The sequence below is a fragment of the Strix aluco genome, chromosome 1, assembly GCF_031877795.1.
Source record: "Strix aluco isolate bStrAlu1 chromosome 1, bStrAlu1.hap1, whole genome shotgun sequence".
NCBI lineage: Eukaryota > Metazoa > Chordata > Aves > Strigiformes > Strigidae > Strix > Strix aluco.
In genome coordinates this window covers 12,291,523-12,316,243 of record NC_133931.1, presented here as the reverse complement: position 1 = coordinate 12,316,243, position 24,721 = coordinate 12,291,523, and the positions used below count along the sequence as shown (strand labels likewise).

General features: G+C 43.1%; 1 protein-coding gene across 16 annotated transcripts in view; it reads right to left on the bottom strand.

Annotated features, from left to right (window-relative positions):
• The window catches only part of MTSS1 (MTSS I-BAR domain containing 1), a 126,979-nt gene extending 108,855 nt beyond the window's left edge, over positions 1-18,124 (bottom strand). For all 16 annotated transcript variants that reach the window (XM_074843124.1, XM_074843212.1, XM_074843881.1 and 13 more), the window contains exons 1-2: positions 17,345-18,124; positions 2,109-2,170 (exon numbers count right to left, since the gene is read on the bottom strand). In XM_074843124.1, the coding sequence (XP_074699225.1) occupies positions 2,109-2,170; positions 17,345-17,416 (134 nt within the window). In that variant the 5' untranslated portion in view covers positions 17,417-18,124. The remainder of the gene's footprint in view (positions 1-2,108; positions 2,171-17,344) is intronic.
• Positions 18,125-24,721: the final 6,597 nt, after the last annotated feature.

Here is a 24,721-nt window from a genome sequence, read left to right as displayed (position 1 = left end):
ATACAACACCACAAACAACCCCCAAATCCCCAAAACAAACCAAATTAAAAAAACCCCTTCCTGATCCAGTGCTCCTCCAAGCAAGTCCCTTCCCAAGGGGTACACCAGCAATTGTGGACACTCCACAACCCAAAGCGTAAACCCCTCTAGCCCCATCTCCATCCAGGTTTGGAAAGCACATACAGACCGCATGTCTGTTCAAGTGGACAGCAAACACGAGTTACAATTTTCCAAACATGTTTGTTCTACATAAGCAGGTCCTAGAGCCCCAAACACCTCAGGTCAGTACCAGATGTCTTATGGTTTATATTCTGGTTGACCCAATTTAAGTGAAAGTAGGCCAGGGCTCTACAGGTAAAGCAAAACTGTGCCCTCTCCACAGTTACCTTGCCATTCTGTTTCTGCACATCTTGTCTACCAATAACTCTGATTTTCTCTCCTGACAGTAACAGTCAGCCTCCCCAGGCAAAATCCTGAAGGAGGACCATCAACTTCACTTTGTTTCAAGAGCTCCTTGCTACCTTCAAAAAACCCCAAGAGACCTGCAGGAAAGCTGATCCTCAGCCAGAAGGACCACAGGACTGATTAATTAGGTCAGGTTTTATGCAAGTCTCACTCCACATATGTGCAAGATATAGAGGACTTAACTGGTAGTAAGTGGCCTACTGACAGCACTAAAGATTTGAACACAAAAAAACAGGCTTGAGAGGACCAACCAAATGCACAAGGACTCTCCACATGCCCAAGAGATTAAAGGGAGGGCAAAATAACCCCTGACAGCTAGCTAGCAATATTGAGCCCTGGAACCAGATAACCTTTTCTGGGATTCTTCTTAACAGTGTTTGTGTTCTTCATCTTCCAAACTTGTGGGTCATGCCGTTATTCACGTACCATGTTGTTAATTATTAATTCTATTGTTAATAACAAAGTTCTATTTCTCCAGTAACAAGATCCAGGAAGACCTGGCTCCAGCTCAGATGACATCTGCTGTCCTTTATCCGAGCACACAGAAATGAACCAGAGGCAAAAGGCTCACATTTGCTAGAAATGAACAGCAAATCCTCGCACACAGGCTTTCAAGCTGCCTGCTTGCACGTTCCTGTAGCTAGAAAAGCGCTACATTGATTGAATGCAACACCACAGGACTGGGAGATAAACAAAACTACCCCTCATGCCTTCCCAGAAGGCCTGTGTTTAAAGAGTACAAAGGGCTAGGAAAGTTCTCCATTCCTCCTCTTTCTCTACTTCCCCCGCTTCTTCCACACTCACTCAGTGTTGACTGCTGGAAAAGGAAAAACCACATGCAAGTGTGATATTTTAGGCATGGTGTGGCAGAACTGCATATTCCAGCTGTTTAGGGCAAATGAGCCTAAACCCTAGCTTCTTCAGGAACGGTTCACAACGCAACGCAGAACCGCAAAATAGACTGCCAATAACCATACCCATTACCACTGCTGCTGTGAAAAAAACCACCCATGCTCTGCAAAGCACAGCCAGATTGTGGTTCAGGGAGAGTTGTGAAGAAATGGAGCTCAGATTCATATTAGCAGAAACAGATTTTACAAGTGAATGAATTCTAGAGATAGTAGAATTGGTCTGAGTGTGACACATGGCACTTACTAAGCAATGCAGAACGCCATTTGCAAAGTAAACCCCGATAAAGTAAGTTTTAACAATCACCGATGAATGATCCAGCACAGCAATTCCCTTCATTTTCAAGGCAGAAGAAAATGCTGTTAAGACTACCAAAGGCTCAATATTTTGAGACCTCTTCTAATATAAATCTGCTGTATTCTACAACAATAAAAAGGACAACATAGGGCTAACTAACAACAATAAACTATCTTTCCAATTTTCCATCAGAAGCCATGAGATTTAGCTCATTTTATGTTTATTATGTACATCTGGTGGCAGATTGTGTATTTTCCTAAATACATGAAAACAGCAATAGTAGTATGTGAAAAAATTACATGCATGGGTGTTGACCAATATGCACAATTTTACTAGGACATACTTTGCAAATTATCCTGGCAGAAGCTGTACTTAATCTTAATGTTTGCACATACAAGGAATTGTAAGGGATCTTGACTCTGTCACACAAAACTCACCGGAGCTGAGACTGCAGTTTTCCAGCTTTGTTTATAAAATCTTCCCACACTGGGTAACTTCCCTGCAAGAAGAACAAGACACAGTAATGAGTACTTAATTTGAGCATTCTGGTTTTGCTACTCCAGATTAAATGAAACTAGAAGTAAAGCAACAACTAAAACTTTACTAAATCCTAATCCATTAACACCAAAATGTATTTTCCCAGCAAGTTCTCTCTTGCACCCTTAGACACCAGTCCCAAGCAGATGGGACATCAACTGTTTCTGAATCTATATGAAACAGGAGGTCCTCTGAGGAGCCTTTACAGATTTTCTGAATAGAAACAGAGTGAGAAGAGGGATTACAACTAAAGCAAAGAAATGCCTTGCTTCAGATGGATACAGCAAAGCCAACCTATTAGAAGTGGGGTGGTAGGATTTTGCAACAACATGTACAGAGAAGCTCCCAAAACCAAACGCATGATTCCAGTTGTTCTTCTCTACAAATGGATTCTCTGTGTCATTACCAGGTTCCCATCCTCTTTTTTAAAAAAAGAAATAAAATTAAATTATTTCAAAAACCTTTACAATAAAGGTCTGAGCTAACCAAGAGACCACCTCAAACACTGTCTCAAGATAACTCAGCAATCTGGCACAGAAAAGGCACAATGGCCATAAGACAACAAACTTTCTCAACAGCTGCACTGTAACTACAAGACCTGCTTCCAAAACAGTCTCAAGTGACCTTGGAGCTGATTTCTGAATTGAAGACGATAAAGCAGTGTGCCACTGCATGTATGCGAAGTTCTTAAGAAGGTTTAATTCTTCCTGACTTAAAAGTTTTCTGCAAATTTATTTCCCATGTTTTGAAACTGTATTAAAAGCCCAGATTTTCATTTAGAATATGGACACCAAGTGTTCTTGCAAGTTCTGATCTTTATTTTCCAAAGTTAAAAAAAAAGGGCTGATTTTTATGGTTAAAAAAAATCATCCATTTTAGACCAAAAAAAGGTTAATTTGCTCTCTGCAGAGCAAGTGCAAATTTTCTGTTAACAGCAGAAATTGTGGTAGAAAGAAACCTCAAAATTTTCCTGTGATTGGAGTCTAGGGAGTAAAATAAAATATCACTGCTTCCTTTAATAAAGGTATAAGACTTGCTGTTACCAAAGCAACGACACAATGAAACCCAGATACAGCAGATCCTCAAGGCTAACATTACCCCAGCTCTGACTGGAAGAGGTTGCAAGCAAGTGCAATTGCTTGGAGCAAACTGGATCCACCTCGATGAACTGGTCTGCCTTTTTTTTTTTTTTTTTTTTAAGTAAAACAAAATCCATTGCCCACACTGCCCATGAAAGGCCACCTCTTGTTCAGGGCAAAGACGGCCCCTTTCCCAAAAGCTGACAGCCAAATTCCAGCTCCTTGGTACACCCCGACAAGGCAGCTCCCAGACATTCACTGAGAAGCCTACTGGTACTCTACGTATTTTTCAGCAAGTCTTTTGGGTTTTTTGCTTAAGGAAAAAAAAAATAATCAAAAAACCCCAATGTAAAACAGGTGTTCATAAAACCTCATTGTAACCTACACACAACAGAGCCAGTGGGAAATGCAGAATAAGAGAAAATAGCAGTTATTTGGGTGGCGAGACCTAGAATATAAAGTGCTTTGTGCTAAGCAGAAACTGTCAGACATTTAAGAAAGTGAAAGAAACCCAACAATTATTTGAAAGAGGAAAAAATCTATTTCCTTAAACCTATTAGTCTTACTGAAATCCCCTACTCTGAACCATCTCTCAATGTTTGTCTGCATGCCGTATATGCATTATGCATGTGTACGCCAGGAGCCCTGAAAGCCCTGACAATTAACAGCAGGGCCTAAGGCTTTACCGAATTCTCGAGCAAAACGAAGCCGGCAAGCAGAGGATACCAAAGCAGCCTGATTATGTTTCCATCTCGGTGGTGTATTACCCAGCCAAACGTGCCTGATGGCATGCAGGAGATTGACACCAGCCTTGTGTTTAACTGCTTCATAGGGAAGCTTAAGATACTCCTATCAAAACACAGGTCAGGAAGAAAACACCTTTTTTTTTTTTTTTTCTTTTTGTGGCCAGGCTGGCCACAAAGCAAGCAAAATTAGAATAGTCACCAAGCAATTCCACGACTATTTATTCTGTGTCTTTAAAAGTGTTCTCTTCAAGCCAAGCCTACTTAAATAAACTGTAACAGCTCACTTAAATAGTTTGCTGTATTTGTTTGCTTGAAAACAACACAATCTCTTCACATGGGCACTCCTACTGGCCAAAAGCACCTGACCTCATTTTGAGCAGTAGAAAAATGCAGCGTTTTTAAAAAAATATCACTGAATTAATAACTTGGGTGGTGGGGTTTTTGGGGAGTTTTTTGTGCGTTTTTTTTAATTGTTAAGAAAACCTTTCAACAGTACTGCACCAATGACAAATTCCTGAATTATCTACTTGGCTTGGGGTATATTGATTTGTTTTCTGCAACTCTGAATTCTAATAAACTCAGCTGCAAATTAAGAGGAGTTTATTTTATCTGCGTTCCAGTAGAATTTGCTTTCACTCTTCCCTGCTGAAGTCACATCCGCAAGCTCTGTCAGTAACACACAACTCAAGTCTTGCACATAAATTCTGCGACCCTCTGAGCTTTCCCAAAAAAAGACTTCTAGCACCACATCTTTTAGCTGGAACCAAAACCCCCTTGATTCCTACCTACAGCGTAAGTGCACAACGCCTACCACTTCACAGGACCTAATAACTGAAGTTTTATCCCATCACCAGAACCTAGGAAGCCATTTACTGATGTTTGTGGGGGCAAACCAAACAGATGACATAGGAACCAAACTAGTGCTGTAAGTACTGCAAGGCTCCAGTACCCTGGGGAGCAGCTCCTTCTCAAAGCCCTCTTCAAGTACCACCTTGAGCATGGCAGTCCCGCTGTCGGTCCGTGTCTCACCTTTGTGTTTGCAATAGTTCTTGCTTTTGTCAAAGCAGCCATCAAGAGAAATGTTAACAGTAGTGGAAACCACATGCTAAGAGAGCCATAAAACTTAATCCTTGATTTGACATGTATTACTTTCTCAATTTTAACGCAAAGAAATAGCAGGTGGAATTAAACGTCTTTGGCTAAGAAGTGCTTTTGCAACCAAAAGCCACTTTCAAAGAGTAATAACACAGTATTTTTAAATGCTGTCTCTCCCAGAGCTTCCTCTTCTCCTTCTGCAGTTCCCAATTTCAACCAGCTGATAAAGAAAACCAATTTTCCCCCCTTTAAATGTCAGGGTTACTCAGGCCCTGGCATTATCTGTAAAAGCAGCAGGCCTCCTCCACCTCCAGCCCCACTCGGAGAAGACCTGCTACAGGATTCTGGGTCACAAATCCTCTTTTAAGCTCCTCATGGGTTAAAACAGAAATCAGTTATGGTGCAGGTTTGTTTAAATAGTTTTCTTGAAAATCGTTAATGGTTTAATCTGGGGACTATTTCCCCCCAAATAACTTTGTGCCCAATTATTTCTTCACCATCAGATGACGAAATTTGACATGTCTTCCGTGAAATGGGTGTTTTACCATTACTGTATGGCACTCCATGGTGCCAAGTCCCCTCAAGCTGCTCAGTGAGGCCCAGCCCCTGGCTGCTCACCCACCCATCAGTAAGCCATAACATGCCATTATCCTACCCTATTGCTCAATTAGTCAGTTTATAGGTGATTAGTCACCTGATCCCAGTGCCCAGCTCCAGCTAATCTACACCAAACACAGGCAGGGAACCACCTTTCCACCTCAGGGCTGAAAAACAAAATGGTGCCTCGTGCCTTCACTGATGTAGCCAGTCTGCAATTAGGGACATGAAACAACTTTCCCTCAGGGACAGGCACACAACAAGTTTTTGAAAGGCACCAGGCTGAGCTGGCAAAGCACCTACAAGTGCTACACACCAACACCCAGACCCGCCACTGTCCATCCAGGCAGCATCGTCCATAGCTGCAGCTCCTGGGGACGGATCCTCCCTGTGGGCTGCTGGGGATTCCATGAAATCCCATCCAACATCCAGACCCATGGACATGGGCAGATGTTTTAATTTTTGTCTGTCACCATTCAAATCTATTTTAATTGGCAACAAATTTCATCTTCCCTAGCTGAGTCTGGTTTGCTCATGACAGTAACTGGTAGGCTATTTCCTTGTCTTTGTCTCAACCCATGAGCCTCTTCATCTTATTTTCTCCCCTGTCCCACTGAGGAGTGAGAGCACGACTGGGTGGGCACCTGGCAGCTGGCCAAGGTCAGCCCACCACACCACAGAACAGCAGGCAGTGATCACTAACAGGCAGCTTTGGAAGGAGCATTTAAACCCTGAAGAATTTTTTTTTGTGAACCAGCCACCCTACACAAACACAGCTCTACGAGACATTTATTGAAGTTTGTTTTCCCCTTCTTTTCAGGCCAGCAATCCTGCAGTAGGAGTGAGAAGAGATGATTCTCAGCGATTTCTCAATAAAGGAAGGGTAAACTTGCAGCAAAGAATCATATTTACTGAAATTGTTATTGATTACATCTAACAGCAAGAATAGGAACCCAGATTGTTGTATTTATTTAAGACTACAACTTGAGTATCAGCAGTCTTGACAGTTTAAAACTGTTCTGTCACTCCTTCTGCTAAGGAGTTATGATTCTTCTTTTTCCATTAAAAGACACCTCCTTTAATAATTCATTTCCGTGCACCCCAACTCCCACAGACGAAATGCCTCACATCTTCTGAAAACCCTTGACAGAGTTCTTTTAAGTGCTTTCATTTATCAGAAAGGCTTTCCAGCCCTATTATCAGCTTTTGCTGGGACACCAAGTACAAAGGCAGCAGAAACAGTTTGGTATCTTGATCACAGCAACAACCCATCTAAACTTTTGGGGCAGGGGGAAGGAGAGAGCCAGCTGCTCTACAGCAAAGCAAATTCAGAATCTAATTTTGGCTGTTCCAGCTAAAGAGGTAGGAGAGAAAGGGACCAGGTGGGCAGTGCCTTGATTTTATCTCACCAGTTATCAAAGCAAGAGCTGTATGCCTTCCAGAAGAGTACTGAACAATGACTATCTGCAGACTTCAGTAAAATGGAAAAAAAAAGCTACACAGGTTACAAGAGTTAGGACTTCTCCACTTTAGTGTAGTCATTCAGCTATGACCAGCTAAAAAGCCGAGTCCCAAACACACATCACCTATCAAGCTTCACACCCTAGTAACACATCCAAATGACATACATCTATCTTTGGAATAAAAATTGTCACTTTGCTCCTGCATGTGTTCTCCTACCACTCCAAAAGAAATTATGCTGAAGACAAAATATTTTTAATATAGTTTTATCAGATATCAGAATCACAAAGATTATTATAAATGTCTCATTTCTGTGGCATTTACTACACTACCTCCAAATAGCAAAGAGACTTTATTGTGCTAGACACCACACAAAGACGCAGATGTTACACAAAAAGAATGACCTGGATAAGCAAGTATGGTTTGCACATAGAGATTATCACTTTTCCAGGGGGCCTTCAACAGGCAAAAACAGGAAAAAGTGGAGGGGAAGGGTACAGGAAAACAATGACAGCCTAAAAAATTTAAAAAAAGTGTTCCAGCCACAGATGTCTCAACACATGGGAAGATGCAATGGTTGACAATCAGTTTCCCTTCCCAGCTAACATCTGGCACTGGAAGTTTTTCCTCTTTTCTAAAAGAATCAGTAGTCAACTGGGGAAAAGGACACTTGGCCAGCCACAACTGCAAGAGTTACAAAGCGCTACCAAACACTAACACATTCCTCTGTGCAACCCACAGATTCAGCCAAGTTCGTGACTCATCAGTAGGACTGCCTCGTCCTTTAATAAACCACAAAAGCTCCTGCAACACACAGGTGAGCAAAGAATGAACATCATCTTACACAAAGTTCATAATTGCTCTTCTCCATCCAAAAAATTCTGCTTTGCCTCTTTCTAGGTTGAAAAATAAACAATTCAAGAGCCTGTCTCATGAAGCTTTCTAAGCTGCATCTATTTCCCAATCACTCACCATAATGTCTCAATCTTTCAACAGATCAAAACATAAGTTTTGCTGGTGAGAGAGACTTCACTTTTTATGAGGACACAGGTGTACACAACACTTATTCCAAGACTTCTTTGGTTTCATTCACCTCATTTCAAATATACAGAATCACAGAATGATTTGAGTTGGAAGGGACCTTTAAATCCAGCCCAACACCCCTTCCATAGGCAGGGACATCTTTCACTAGAGTTTGAAAGATTATAGTGCATGCAAGTGAAAGTAAAAGCATATCAAAGATCAGATTAAGATGTCATTTAACCTGCAACTACCCTTCGGGAAAGAAAGCAGAGATACTTAAAATCGAAGTCTTGTATCCATACATCTACTGCCATTATTTCTGCCACTTGTTTAGGGAACGGTAGGGTTAGAAATGAGTTTCCCCTCAGCATGCACAGTATAAATATGCATGACAAGCTTTGTTTTCACAAGGCAATATATTATCACAACATTGCAAATTATGCAACAAAACACGTCTCATATGCTATTAAAACAACCTGTCAACTAGGTATTCTACGCATCACAGAACCACTCATTTAGTATTTTCAAAACTGTTTGGTTTTCAGTCTAAACAAAGCATTAGGACATTGAGAAAAACAGGTAATAGCATGGTACCTTGAGAAAGTCAAGACTAAAATCCAAGCAGAAAAGTCCAGAAAAGGGTAATCACCCCACTGGGGGAAAAAAAAAAAAAAAAAAAAAAAATCACATAGATATCAGTCATTTCTACATTCCCAAACCACCTGAAGAACTCTAAGTAATACCCAGTTCCCTGAGCACTGAAATGCAGCACTTCTTAACATGAACACAGGTATTTATTAGACCTCACTAACTATTTAAAGGGGGAGGGAACCTAAGTCCGGTACCATTTTGTTGTTAGAGCTCTAGAGTCTTTAATTTGTATTATAATAAAGCCTACACTGCACTAACCAATATTTAAACATTCCCAGTGGAGGATACCAGTTGCCCCATGGTTGTGACTTCAATTTGTAGTACGGCAAGGACCGGTGAAAACTCATACTCCTTGGTCGCTGCATGGCATCCTGGCTTACAACCCAACTTGTGGGCCCCCTTGCTACATCAATAGGGACCACGTCAAATCTGTACTGTGCACAGTCCCGTTTGCAAGACGAACAAAGTCAGCTCTAAAGCAGCCACGGTGTGGTTTAAATTCAAGATCGGGTAATTAGCAAACAAAAGTTATACTGTGAGAAAATACATCACGCATAAACATACAGTCTCTCTCCCTCTCTAAACACAGGAAGTTATTCACAAGGCGATGAGGAACAACTAGCCAACAACTAGACCTTTTATCCCATGCTACATTAAAAGAGTTGGACATTAAGTGGTCATCCAGAGGAAGCATTTAGTTCCACATTTTTCCCTGCAGGTCTGAACAAGTTTGCAAGCCTGAATAGCAAATTTCTTCTCAGAGATTCATCAATACCACTCTTCATCCACTCAATCATTAAGTGTCCACTGTGCATACTCAGCAGCTATTTTCTAAACCCACAATATTTCAGCTAGATCAAAACAAAGATAATTAAAATATCAGGAGACAGTCATTCAAGTTAATGCCCACACAGGATAGCCTCAAGTCAACAGCCCTTTGTCGGTAATGCCACCAACACCACTGGGGTCTCATCACTTCTTCCCAAGCAAGGAGAAACCCTAATTTCTAAGCGTTCGCTCAACACAATCTCCATCACACAAGCAGTCAAAACACTTTCCACGACTCAAGAAGTGGCAGTATCTATTGCCAAAGTACTGACAATCACCTGAGTTGAGCACAGAAGTACCTCACTGGGAAAAAGGCAGCAGCCAGGCAGCAAAGTTTTTAGTGCTTTATGAACTTTGGCTCTTGCCAGGCAGTAAAGTGCCACTACACTCATCACAGGCTACTTTCTCTTCATTTCACTCATGAGAAGAGAAATAATCACATTCAAGCTCCAAGTAAGACGCTTGGTTTGCTCATGGACAATGAGCATCCACAGGGTTTGTTCATGGACTGTTAGAAGGCATCTCATCACGAATAAAGCTTTATTAACAAAAAAATCCCAAATTAAGCCACTACACAAAGGGCTTCAGAGACACTATAAAGCACATATGTGTCTTGTTGAAAAAAAAAAAATACATCTCATGCTTGGGTAAGAAGCATCATGGCAGTTTATGTCGAAGACAAAAATGGGAACAAAACTGAACCTTTCTGTACCACGAACCAAATGTCTCTAGTTACACACTCATCGCTAGCATTGCACACACCAACACAAGTTCATTCCTGCAAGTGTTCTTTTTAAAAATATCCAAGGTGATTTGTTAAGTGAGGTTAGTACTCCAGCTAGCATCCTAGAATTAAAAAGAACTACAACACACTTATGGTTATTAACCAGAAGAGTGAAAAATACAGAGCTCACATGCAGCCTCACAAGACAGATGGCCAAATTCTTCATTATCTACCACCCTATGGCTAAGACGCTCCAGCCAGCCTTCTCCACTAAGAAACTGAGATGTCCTGTAATTTCAGTTACAGAAGAGGAGTTCAAGGTGTTGAGAGTTGATCAGTCATTTGTAGATGTCATCTCTTCTGTCTGCAAACACTGGGTTATCACAGGGAGTGAAGAGCAATACATCTTAAGCAGTACCAACAAAGTGGTGTATATGTGTGGACAGAAACATGTATTATACTGGGAGCTTAAAAAAAATCATCCCCTCATTAACTTTGTGCTCTCCATGCACTCAATTCCTTCTTGTCCTAGGGGAAAGAAGTCACTGAACCTGCAGCCATAGCCTGCCTTTCTGTAAAAGGGGAGCCATTCTTTGGAGCTAAGTCACACACAGAGCACTTTGAAGATGAAAGCTGCTATGGTCTTAACCACAAAGCTACCAGACATTTTGTCTCCAATCCTTCCAAACATTTCAGCATTCAAGCTATCTCACAGGCCAGCAGGAAGAAGTCAGTCAACATCCTTAAAGGTCAGCCCAGATGCCAGTAAACAGGGCAGTGCTCAGCACCTTACAGTATCAAGGTAGACAGAATTTTGAAATTGAAAACATACACTTGAAGAGGGAAATGCATTTCTGTATGTAGCCTAAAGAGGCTACTCTACTCTCTAGAGTAGCTTCTTTATAGTACTAACTCAAGCCTTTCTGTACCCATCTTTGCATGTGCTGAATTAGACCAAAAAACCTTTTTAGATACAGTTCCTTTTCTGCTCTCTGCCATGTGATGCTTTCTGCTTATCTTCAAGACCACACTGTCTCTGGGTAGACCATGAACCTTAAAAATGTTTTTCAGAAGGTGAAAACACACAGGCTGTTAAGCAGATGATGCTATTTACAGATTTACAGGAATATTCCATCAACTGTTGGAACTTCTGTACTTTACATAGCAAACAAAATTTTGGTTTTTAGGGTATTTTATATCAAATATTTTGTACAGCTCATGCACACTCAGAACTAAGGAAGGAAGCAGCAAACTCTCCCAGATACCACCCTGTTAGGTATTAACCAGCACAGAGCCTGTAATTACACAGACTTCTTGTCCTCCAACATTTGTTCAGCCAATTGTGTTTCATGCAGCACTGCACAACTCCTTCCACACTTACAACCTCTCAAACCCTACTATGCAGTTTTTGGCATTCTGCCAGATCTAAAAAGAGTACTCTTAAGAGACATCAAAAATCCTTGCCCTGGGTATGCCACAGAATAAACCAGCCTCGAACACACTTATATAGTGAATGCTCAGCAGTTGTATAAATTGTTAACACTCACACAAGAATATCTGGAGCAAGAAAGAACATGTCCCTAAGAACTAAATTACTTGTGAGTAAGTATCTTCCCAGCTATGTCCTGTTGCTTGAACCCCAGTATTTAAGCAGGCACACAGTGGCTCTCTCCTGCACCATCGTTCAGCCTTCGTTGCACACCAATCCCTCCCCCTCCGGGATGCAGAAAGATACTGCAGCTTTTTAGAAAAGGCAAGGAATTTCAGTGTACGCAAACCAACCATTTGGGCAAGCAAGCTGTTGGAAAGCAGCAGGGTTAAGAAATCAGTGCAGCCAGCTACGCCCAAAATGCCCTGGTGGTGAAACCTTTCAGGGGAAAAAAAAAATGGAAAGAAAAGCTACATGGAGCGGAAATGAACTCATTTCATGCTCTTTGGGGAAGGCGAAGAAATGTTGATTTGCTAGGTTTGGAATAGATCAGTTGCCCAAAAGTCTGTCATGCAAGGGACATGCCAGTGCAACACAGCACACGTGGGAAAGGGAGGACAGAGATACCCTTTTCTCTCCAAGCCTGTACCTGTCTGTTGCACACGAAACATTTGTTTTTCCTTACAATAGCTATCATCCTTAACAGCTGGATTGAAAATAGACCTTAAAATCATTGAGCTGAACATTCCTAATCGCCACAGAGATCCCAAGCTTCAAATAAAGCACAGCTGCAGAAGAGCTGTCTTATTACAACATGTCAGGGTAAAAGAAATTTGCTCAGATTCTCCAATACATGCAGGCTGTCCCTTGGATTAACACAAATGCAAGAGGACCTGCAGCTGTACTTGCCATAGTAATTGTCCCAGCATTTCTAGCAAATATTTTTTTCCACTCAGTTTATATTATTTGTGTGAATAGAACAAGGCCGTCCTTCACAAGCAAATCAGGCCTGCTTAACAAACGGCTCTTAATCCTTGATGTGGCCACCCCCGGTTCCATCTTCCATAAAAAGCAAGATTAAAATGCTGCTTCACACCGGTCACTTCCTAACAGGAGATAAGACGCTGCAAAAACATAAATGTTTCTCATGACCATATGTTCATGTCTTTCTCTCCTGCTTTGACCAAGAGATTTGCATGGCTAAAAGCAAAGGTGCACCACTGCCTTGTTCAAGAGTCCCAGCAGCAGTAAGGGAGTGAAGGGAAGGTTTCACCTCCTTTATAGTATTAAAGTAGAGATTACTGCCCAAAGCAAAAGGTTGATTTCATTAGGTTTTCAGCTAAACAACTATAAATAAAGCACACACATTTAAAATAAAAGATTTTCTAAAATTTTCTAAAATTTCTCCTCCTTTGGGAACCTTGTTTTTGTTCACTGACAGGATGATGTTTGCAGTCCCTCTCATAGCTGTACATCCCTCGCATGTGGGGAGATGAGAGAGACCAACTGGTAATCCACACCAGATCCATAAGAATTTAGTAAATCCTCCCACTTGGTGTAAATGAAGTCACAGACAACCTGTGTTCATCAACTGCTCATTACTTATCTTTCCCCTATGCCCACCCCAAGGGTGTCAGGTGCCGTACACATACGGCAAGCCCCTGCCCTGCCAAAACACATGCTGGCAAAAGAGCCGAGACAAATAAAGAACATGCAAAAAACAAAAGAACCAGCATCAAGCAAGTGATGAACTACAAACACTGCCAATTTCAACATTTTCAGAAGTGTTTTCTTGTTTTCCTTCAAGATAGCAGAGAACAAGGCAATTAAAAGGAACACAAAATCAAGACTCAGAAGGAAAAGCAGCATTAAAGAGAATCTGCTCTGCGTGAGAAGACAAGATCTTTCGAAACCCATCCGCAGCAGGCCCTCCCAAAAATTATCTGCACTGATTTGCTTTGCACTACAAGAAATATTGAAATTAACAGCACATTACAGCATCTCATTTCTCAATTGCCAGAAATGAGTTACAAACCATTCAGCTCAAATGCTCCCTTCCCACAGGGAGCTACAGAAAGTATGCCATGTTCAAAGAGAAACCACACAGCGTTTGCATGCAACGCACAAAACTACTCCTCCAAGGGGACACACACGTTTTATTTTTGCTTTTATAAACTTTGATTGCTTTGAAAAAGATCTTGCATTAGAGTATAACAAGTTAGAAGTGCCACGTACTCAGTGACGTATCACGGGAAACACCAGGGCTGTGACAATGGACCAAAATTTAAGGATGGGAAGACTTCTTCCCCACCTTTATGATCCTTTAATCTGATCCTGAAATCTCAAAGCATCGAAGTCCAATTCTAGAGCACAATGGCCAAGTACAATTCCCATTGTGGACTTTCCACAAACAACCCTCTCACCATGTACACCACACACTACTCAACAAACGTGACCCTTGTTTTGCATGGAAGACATGGACTTCCCTTGTCAGGAGACTGAAGTTCCAGATGTACATTAAAGTGCTGTATAAATGGGATGTTTATTAACCATTGTTACATTTAACTCAATAACATCATTTCTCTAAATCACATAGCCTTACGCTGTATTGTTTTGGAACTTGTTTTGTTGAGTATTAACCACAAAATTATTTTTGGTAGAGGATGGAGAGAAATTTGGAGTTTCTAGAGAAAATATTAAAAGCAGTTCAAGAGGCCTCAGCCAGCAAGAGAGAATCTTGCCATCAAAAAATGTGATGGGTTAGTCACACCAGCATATATTGCCCTCATTAAGTTTCAAAGTTAACACAGTACAGAGACAAATGGAAACAATCACATTATTCAGGATTATAATTCCAGTTTCTGTAACCTTGTCAAGATCAAGGAGAGCTCAAAATTAACAACAGGTACACCTGAGCCAGTCCTGTGCTACTGCAAACAAAGAGAAAAATCAGTCCACGCGTACCGTATCTTCATCACCTCGGCTGCAGCACCCATCTGCATCCACTGGCAAGACTTCAGAGTAATTTTAATACACTGTTGATTAACCCTACCACCTTTACAACGAGGTTTACAGCAGAGCAATACATATGATAAAAAGAACCTGCAAATTATTTAGTTAAAAAAACAAGGCAGATGCTGCAGCAAATCCCTCAGTACTGCAGGGCATGTGGGGCCTTGATCACAGCCTGTGATGAGAAACAGGCACAGATAGTGCACTTGGGTATGTGTGGGCAGACCCCTACACAACATCTTCAAGATTCTGCCAGAAGCCTGCCCACACAGACCTGACTACGTGAAACAGCTCTTAAAATGCTAATTTTCATTTTACTACTAAAGGTATGATTAGTTGAAAGGTTCTGGTTAGCTGTCAAAAAATAGCTACTTTTTCTTAGAAATTGTCACAATCCTTTGTGCGCAATTCACAAAGAATCCTAGTGCATCTCATCAGTAGTAGGGCATTAGCTGCATCAAACTGAACTACAGATTAAAAATTATTTGTTCTATTCATGCTAAATAACAAGATTTTTTAGACTGTAACAACCACCATGCTGCTAAAGATCTGCTGTGATTCCTTCCAAACCTTCCCCCCCTCCCCCCCCGCCCCCAGTAAATTGCCAGTTCACAAAACAGGTTCCACTACTATGGAGGATTAAGAAAAAAATATTCACACCTGTGCCCATCTCCATAAGCTCATGTCAACATGTTTCTGATGAGCAGCATTCCCATGCAACTAACAATGTGTAAAGGAAAAAAAAAATCCACACAGCAAAGGCCCATTTGCTTAAGAGCAAGAAAAATCAAATGCATCACTTATGGAAAGAAGCAGAGAACAAACATACTCAGTGTCCCTCTGTGCTGAAACCCAAAACCGCACTTCATCTGGAACAGAACATCTCCTGCGTGTTCCCTCCACAGCCCACTAAAACAATTCCACAATTTGTGATTGTTTCTTGCTTTTAGGGAGGTTTGTTGGTTTATTTTAAAGCGCAGTTGTTATTAAAAAAACGAGGGGGCTGAGAGCCGGAGGAACACCACCGCCAGGACTGCAGCATTGTCTTGACAGATACACACACACACACTCCCCCTCCTCTCCGCAATCTGCCTGCTCTTGACAAGCCACGCTTTTAATTAAACGTCTCCTAAGATCTGTCGAGAGGAAAGTGCATATGAACACTTGCCAAAAAATAACTTCTAGTGCAGCTTCTCCACCTCTTCCCCAAAATACATGAGAAGCCCTTCACCTCTGCCAGGCTCCCTCCTAGGGCAGACCCCATCCTCCTCCACCACTACTTGGCGGCTCTTTCTCCCGCAGCCCCCCCACTCATCAGCGATAAAACACCCAAAGAAATCCCGCGCCCCTGGCTGGGAGAAGCACAGCGGGCAGGGTCACTGCCTTTAAATTACGGCGGTCCCCCATTATCTGACGCGTCCCTCAACATCTCCCGACAACTGCATCCTTCCCAGCCGGCCCTGGGAGGGAGACAAGCCGTCCTTGTCCGGGGGAACACTGCAGTATTCTGCAGCACGGCCCTGCGCCGGAGGCCCTGGGTTCGGGGGAGGCATGACTGGCAGAACACAGCCACGCTTCCACGCTGTTTATTTCCACGAGCGAAAGGCGTGAGGCATCCACTCGTCCAAAGAAAACCCTGCAGAAGTGCCCTTGGCTGCCAAGGATAGATGGGGAGCGCCTCTCTCAAAGGGACCCTCCTCTGGCAGAAGGAAGGGGACGGCGCAGCCTGAGATTTCTGGTGACTGGTAGAGAGGAGAGAGCCGGCAACTTGAGACCTTTGCATTCATCCACAGAAAGAAGCAAATGCCACCTCCATGAGCATACACAGCACGAAAATAATACCACATAACCGACTGAGCAGCAATTTTAATCCAGACACACATCAACTTTCGAGCATCTCCAGGCTGAATTTTTTTCCATCGTGCCCATCAGCATGGCACAGAAATCCTACATTGCCCTTTCCAGCCCCACCCCACGGCTGACATGCACCGTGCCCATCTCCTACACACAACACTCCCGCCTCACTGCATTGATTCTGCTGGAGATCTGACAGCCCAAAACAGAACAAAAAATAAGAAGAGGTGGAGGAGGGAAAGGAAAAAAAAAAAAAAAAAAAAAAAAAAAAAAGAGACAGGTTTGGAAAACGCTGCCCCTGGTGCAAGGTAATAGCTTGCATGTTTGAGCAGGAGAGACAGAGAAAAGAGGGAAGGAGGGAGGGAGAGGTGGTGTCCTGCAAGCAACTCGCAAGCCCCAGACCACGGGGGTGAAGCGTTTACACGGACCTCCCTGCCCGGCTGCCTCCGCCGGCGGGGACACGCACCCAGCGCCCGGGGCAGGTCCCCCAGCAGCAGCCCAGGGCCGGGTGGGCTGGGAGGTCGCTCCACCACCACCGCCCCCACGCAGCTGCAGCTCACGGTGCAAAGTTTCGCCGGGGCAGGTGGGGAGAGGTTTCCTCTCACCTGGGCCCCCCCCAGACCCTTCAGTCTCTTACCTTCATGTCGCTTATGATGGTCTGGAAGAGCCCTCCGAGCGCACTACATTCCTTCTCTATCACAGCCTCCATTTTCCTCGCTCGAGCACACTGGAGGAGGCAGAAACTGCTGCAATTTCACTACTGAGCTAAAGATAAATTAGACACCCCGGTGTCCCACCTCACGCAAAAAAAAAAAAAAAAAAAAAAAAAAAGAAAGAAAAAAAAGGGGGGGGACGGGGACGGGGACGGGCAAAGAAGCCGATGTAGGCAACAAGGGAAAAAAAAACCCAAAAACAATACACCTGAACCCCTATCTGCCTACACCTCTAAAAATTTATCAAGAGAGGGGAAAATAAAATGCAGTGCTCCTGGCGGCTCTCTGCTACAGGCAGCTCCCCGCCCCGCTCAGGAGCGCCGGGGGACTCGGAGCCGAGCGGGCACTACCCTCCCACGCGCGGGCGGCCACGAAATCCATCTCCGCGCATAACGGCCCGAGCCCGGCGGCGGCGGCCCCGAGCGGCCGCCCCGGTCCCCCGCGCCTCCCGGCACGGCGGCGCGCTCAGGGCAGCGGGAGCCCGCAAGCCCGCCGGCTCCGCGGCACCGGGCAGATGCGCACGCACACCCCCCCGAAAAAATCAGGAAAAAAAATATAGAGCTCTATAAAAAGAGCTTGGATTGCGCGCTAAGCCGCTCCTCGGGGCGCAGTCTAGGGGGTCCCTGCCAGCCCCAGCGGACCAGGCTGCACCTAACGTCCCCGATCCGCTGCCTGCCCTCTCCAGGAAACGCTCTGCCCGTCCGCCCGCCGCTCCCCCGGCAGCGGCGCCCGGCCCCGCGCTGCGCTGCGCCCGCCCGCGCGGAACGCCCCGCCCCGCCCCGCCCCGCCCCGGCGCGTCACCGGCGTGGCCGCTGATTGGCTCCGCGCGGCCGCTGGGCGCCGGGGCGGTGGGTTCGCGCCCGGGTGGCGGCGCGTGCTGCCGGGGCGCGAGCGGAGCCTCCCCCGGGGGGGGGGGGGCGCGCGGGCGGCGAGGCCGTGATCCCGCCGGGAGCCGGTCCCGGCCCTCAGAGCTTGAGCACTCGGCGAAGAAACTGTTTTTCCGGTGACATTCACCGAAATTGCCAACATTCGGCTGTTTCTGGTGAAAAACATCTGCCTCAGCCCACCCGTTTAGAACGTCTGAGCTGAAAGTCCTCAGCCAAGCGACAAGCAGTGGAAGGAGCAACCCTGGCGGAGTACAGCCGGCAGCAGCTTTCATCGTACATTATGTGGGGCTGTTTATTCGTCCTGTCCTGCAAACTGAGAAGATATTTAAGGGTGTTAGAGTAACTTATATAAACCATGGGGGTTTAAAAGTGATACAGTTTCCACATTCACTGGGCCAAATTTTGCAAAACATCGTGGTCAAAATGATGTATTTATACATGTATACAGGCTGTGGTTCACATCCTGCGAACACTGATGCGTGTGTGTAACGCAGGGACACGAGCAGCATACGCTGAATGTCCTGAGGCTCCCCGAGACTCTCCGTTGCTCTGAAATCAAGCTCTGCTCATCAGTTTTGGGGACCTGAGGTCTGAAGAGCCTGTTGGTGCTAACCCCAGGGGAGCCACACTCCTGGGGAAACAGGCTGCATTGCTACGTGATTTAGTAAGAACCAGATGTAGAACAAGGAAGATGTAAGTATGGAAGAAAAAGCCTTGGGCCTTGAAGTGAGGGGGGAGTCTGTCTTCATATATACATACACACACAGGTACATGCACAACCATGACTGAGAGGGAAGTTTAGAAATTTGAGTTATTAAAATTTATCCTACAAACTCTGCCTGAGAAGAGCCACTGTGCGCACCATCGTATTTTGCTTTATTTCAGCCAGTATCTAGGTACATGCACGTGACGGATTACGTTCTCTGTGTTAATTTAGCCCTGGAGGAAAAGGCTGGACAGGCGCCCTGCCTGCAGTGAGACTGTGACAGCACAGGCTGCTGCAGCAATTTCCCCCTTGCTTTTCCCCACTTCACTGCAGGGAGGAAACACCCCACCCAGGTCTGACCAAGCAATTCATTTTGTGGCTCTGTATGACCCTCACTCCCAAAGAATAGCCCAGGAAACGTCCCCGCTGCTTGTGATAACAACATCACGTGCAGAGCTCTAGGTGCTGTCACATAACCAGCGTGACAGCATTCCCCCGGGACAGAGTCACAGCCAGAAATTTGACAGGGAAAGTTGGTGGCCCACTTTGCTTTCTTCAGCTGCTCCGTTTCTGCGATGATCCTCGTTTTAGCATAATTAGTGCTTTGGCTAAGACCCTTTCTGGGAATGAGAATTTCCAATGTAAAAGGCTTTACAGGAGTAAAGGTAGCAGAGTGCACCATGCACGTGGGACAAGAGGGAGAAAAAACTCCTTCTATAAAGAAAAGGCTGTTGTTTAAGGACTGCGTTAATGCTTTAGTTAATAAATCAGGGCTGTCTGCTCTGTAGCAAGCAACAAGTCTTCATACACCAATGAAACAGCATGCAGGTATACAACAGAAAAATTAAGTAAGAGTTTCAAGCCTTGATAAATTACAAGAAGTAAATTAGGCATACAGTGTAAGAGAATTGGTTTTTACCTTGCAAATTTGAAGGGAGAAACTGTGCACATTTCTGGTTATGATGAGTAACTTGCTAAACCACCGTTACTCAAGTGTACCCAGTCCCGTTCCAGAGAGATCTTATCAAAACTGTTCAGGTGGAATATTTTTCTGTCAGAAGGTGCTAGGTTGTGAAAAATGGAGACATGATTTCAACAAACTTTATCTTCATATGACAAAAAAATCAAAACAAAACATTGCAAACATGAAAGTATTTGTTCTTTCCAGTATTTTTTATTTCAAAATCTATTTTGTTAAATTTTCATTATATATATCACTTAGAATAATGATTGCGTTAATGTTATATTTTAAAATTTTTGTTTGTTCATAGCATAACACAGCTAAAAATAAAGCAAGGGCATATAATTTAAAGCCATCAAAATAGGTTCTTGATGACTGAAACTTTTTTTTCTCTTGCATTGAAGGAAATTTCAGACTTTTAATTTTATTCTGCCTTTTAGTGAGTTTTAATGATAGAATTTTCTGCAGGATGGCAATTCAGCTTCAACCAGCTGAAGAGTGAGAGTTAACATTTTTCTTTAAAGACCTGAGTCCAAATGGTTGTTTAAAGTGCGAGTAAAAAGTAGTTTGGTGATGTTGCGGTAATGTCGGGTTACCATCTGTCACATTATTTCTGGGATCTGCTTGATTGATTCTTAGCAAATCGTTTCCTGCAAGCATTATTTGCAAAACTTTATTATGGGCAAAGGCTATTTCTGTGTTTGTGAGCCATCGTTACCGGGGAACATTTCATTACCAAGTGATGACATTCTGTAAAATATCCTGGTGCATGGGCAAATGCCAGCACCACTTCTTGACAGTGGGTTGGCTGAGTGCACCTTACTTGGCAACCCCCAACAGATGTCAACCTTAAAATTTGTCAACAGCACAATAGTAGCCCATGTTCTGACATCCTTCAACGCGTTGGGTGCTCTGCTGACAAGAAGCCTATTCCACTGAAACCGCAAGAAGGCTGATGGTTAAGAAGGAATTTCTCTGGAGATAAGTGGGCAGGTTGAGCAATGATTTGGTCACTTTGCCTGGCCTGGATTGTTCCTGCTGCTCCTCCCATGCTGAGCACCAAGGCACAAAGTGCAGCAGAGTGAACTAGGGCACAAATCTGTGAGGGTCAAGAGTCCGCAGCATGTTCCCAGGTCTGCCAGTGGACTTGCCTTTTGACCACTATGTATCCATTCACATTCCCGTGCCTTGCTTTTTCCTTCCGTAAAATGAAAATCTCAATTTTTAAAAGCATTCTGAGTGTTTTTGCATCAAGCACAAGTGTGAAATGTCATTGCAATCAGAAGAAACATGTACTCTGTCAATGTGCCGTAAAACATTTAACTGTGGTGCTTATTTAGGTCCTGATCTTACAAAGATTTCAGCCCTCTTATGAATGTGAGTAGCCCCGTGGAAGACTAGATCACACATGCACTTAAGTGTTATCAGATTGAAGCCATAGAACAACAATCACAAAAGGTATTTAATCACCTTTAAATTACAGTGTTCCTAATTTAGCTAATGTTATTCCCCAAGGAAAAATTGCCTCATCTAGCATACAATCAAGAAAGAATCAAGGGCTGTTCCTTCAAGTGGTTGACAGTTCAAAAAGAGATGTGATTTTAAAAAAATAGGTTGCTAAAGGCTGAACTATTTAATTGAATTATCTCTTTAAGAAATTGATGCAAATTAATATTATACTACTCCATTATATTGCCACAGAATCTTTCATCCTCAAGCCTTTGTAGAATATATTAATAAACTTGAAAAACAAATGTATACTTTTTTTTATGGAACCAGCATTCTGTCCCTGTTTCAGGCTTTCTAATAATGATTTATACTTTGAAGGATGATGGTGTTTTCTTCTTTGTCGACTGAGGAAATAGAGCCCAAGAGCTTCTAAGAGACAGAGTCCTTGACATGATTTCCTTCGGTCCTCAAGGTGCTCACCAGGTACAATCCTGCTCTGTCCCGTAGAAGCAGATGAGCTCACTCTACATTGCCTATTTGGATGGAGAGGTGAGGTGGCAGGCCATACAGCCAGAATGATGACAAAACAAATTGATGAAAAATGGAGCAAACCCAACAGAATCTATGTGAGCCAGACGTCCCAACATCATTACAAATATTAAATAGTGACGTCCTCCATATCACTGGTGAAAAATCTGTGTTGTATCTAAAGAGGCTTAATTCTTCACTGGTCGTACATGGAGGTGGGGACCTGATGAAGGAGAATTCATTGTTTTTCAGGAGCAGGTGTTTACAGTCTCTGGTTTCAGAATATAAGAAATAACAGTGAGTGGTTCTTCAGCTTTATTTGGGTTATTTTTATGTCCCAAATTGTTTTCAAATTGCCAAGTAGCATTGCTGTAGTGGGGGTACCTCTGCAATTGTTTCTGCTTGCAGCTTGCTGGCAAAATAACAGCTGCTATTGCTTTACCAGGATTGATTTCCATAGAACAGCTCCATCTAAAGCCTACCTACAGGCAACAACTCTGCAGCAAAATATCAATGCAGTCTCATTTTCAGCTGTAAGCTTTTCTCAGAAGAAAAAAAACCCACAACATTTTCAGCAAAGTCCAACACAGGATGTCATTCATTCAGAGCACATAGAGGACGAGATGCTTATTTTTAAGGGACTAAATTAGTCTTCCATTTCCCCCTCGCCAACAAGTAGGGAAAAAAAGGCCTTCCCCCAGCTATCTTTGTGTGCAAGGCACAAAAGCTAAGCATCACTCAGGGTTTGCATGTTATATCAAAGGCTTTACAGATAGGCCACATTTTTCAGTAGTGGGAATGTGAAATGTTCTTGCTCACATTTGCCATCTCAGGCTGGTAGATTCAGAAAAAGCGCACAGATCGATCTATCACCTCCTTCCAAGCTCTTAACACTTTCATGATGAAACTCAATAAATGGCCAGGGGCATTCCCATGGCCAGCATTACGTGATCACTTTCATCCTGTGCAAGCCTCCTTCCTACACCACCCCATGTCACCGCACTGGAGCTCAGGCAGCCGTATGATGGATGGACGGATCATGCAGGGACCTGATTTGGCAGAAAACTAAGCCTACAAAGAAAGACTATTTTAGCCCAGATGAGGACCCTGCCTTTTTGTGTTTCACGAAGAAGGGGCAGCCTGTATAACCATTCCCATGCTCATTCCGCAGTAGATACCTTCTTGTTTCTCCCCTACAGCCAACACAGGTTTAAATATCCAGAACTGTTGACCTGAACTCTCTTTCAAACTGGCTTCATTACCTTGTATCAGGTTCTGGCATGGACACATTCACTCCACAAAAACTGGCCTCGCTTTCATGTTTTAAAGCTGTTTAGCTGATGCATCTTCAAGTCACGCCCTAAATTAATTTGGTTAAAATTTCCTGAGTGCACCAGTGTAGACAAGCAGTAAGTTAAAAAAAAAATCAGGTTATACTTGCAATTACATACATGCTTAAATGCTCTGAAGAAGTAAAGCCTATAATAGGTGTCACTTTTGCAAATAGTTCATGTTCTCTTCCTTAAAGCAACATCAACTTTGACTTCAGTATAATTACACATATATATCAAAGTTGCCTGTTGGGCTATATCTCCAGCACGTACATTAGCCCAAGCCTTTGTCAGCCATTTCTCCCTTTAGGTGTGATATAAAATGAATCTGAGTTCTTCTGCACTTCCCATCAAGCAACGATTTTTAGTAGGTCACTATTCCTGAAATCTCTGAGATCTGTATTTATTGGTACGCACAGAACTCAGTGTGTTGAACCACCTCAGGACACAGTCATGTGAAACATAATGCAACACTTTCTCCTATAAAAGAAAACATTATCTTTTGGCAGTCCATAAATCCAGCTTTTAAAACAAGCATTACATTCACAAAGAAATGGTTTAGAAAAAAAATAAAATGTATTAGAAAAAAATAAAACGTATTTCAATGGGCAGACTTCCAACTCTCTGTAAGTGTGGAATAGTCAGGTGCTTTTTTTTCCTATCTCTTTAGTTATGTTTAGTTTTTGAAATTCTGATGAAAACAACTTGAACGCTAATCCTCTTTTCCAGATCTAGACACCTGGGATGTCAGTAAGTAGAAATTGTTAGGTAGAGGTTTCTGCTCTGAGTACAAGTTAAAGTTCTACTGTAAACTCCATGGCCAGAAAGCATTCAGGGGAGATAAGATCATGCTGAGAGTTTGCTATGTGCAGTTTCTTCAAAAACAGAAACAGAAGAATTAGAAAAAAGAGGAGCCCTTCTAATGAAGCAAAGAAGATGGACAAAAAGAAAAATCTAGTTTACTGATCCAAATAAAACAGGCAGACTAGCACGTACTGGAATTTGGGACTAAAACCAGAGAGAGCTGACATGAGGACATACTGCAGGGAGGGACAAGCACAGCGATGAATGGTGCCATTGTGTGACTATTTTAATTAATTTTTGTAATGAAGCCAAAGCTCTAATTTACCACATCCCAAAAGTAAATAGAAAAGGTTATGACCTTAATTTCAGAGGTGGGGAAGGAAAACCTAATTGCTAAGTAGTCAGCTGTCACTCATTGCAATTGGATAGATACACTTGGTGTGTTACTATGAATAGTCCAGATTCAACAGTTAAAATAGTGGGTAATGACAGTTTCGTTCCCTCTCCGCTTCATCTTCTTTCAGTCTTTGACTAGTAACATTTTGTACCAGTTTTACCATGTGGATTGCAATACTCCCAACTCCATCAGATGCTGGGTAAACCTGTCTGGGCCACATAATAGCCTTTTTTTTTGT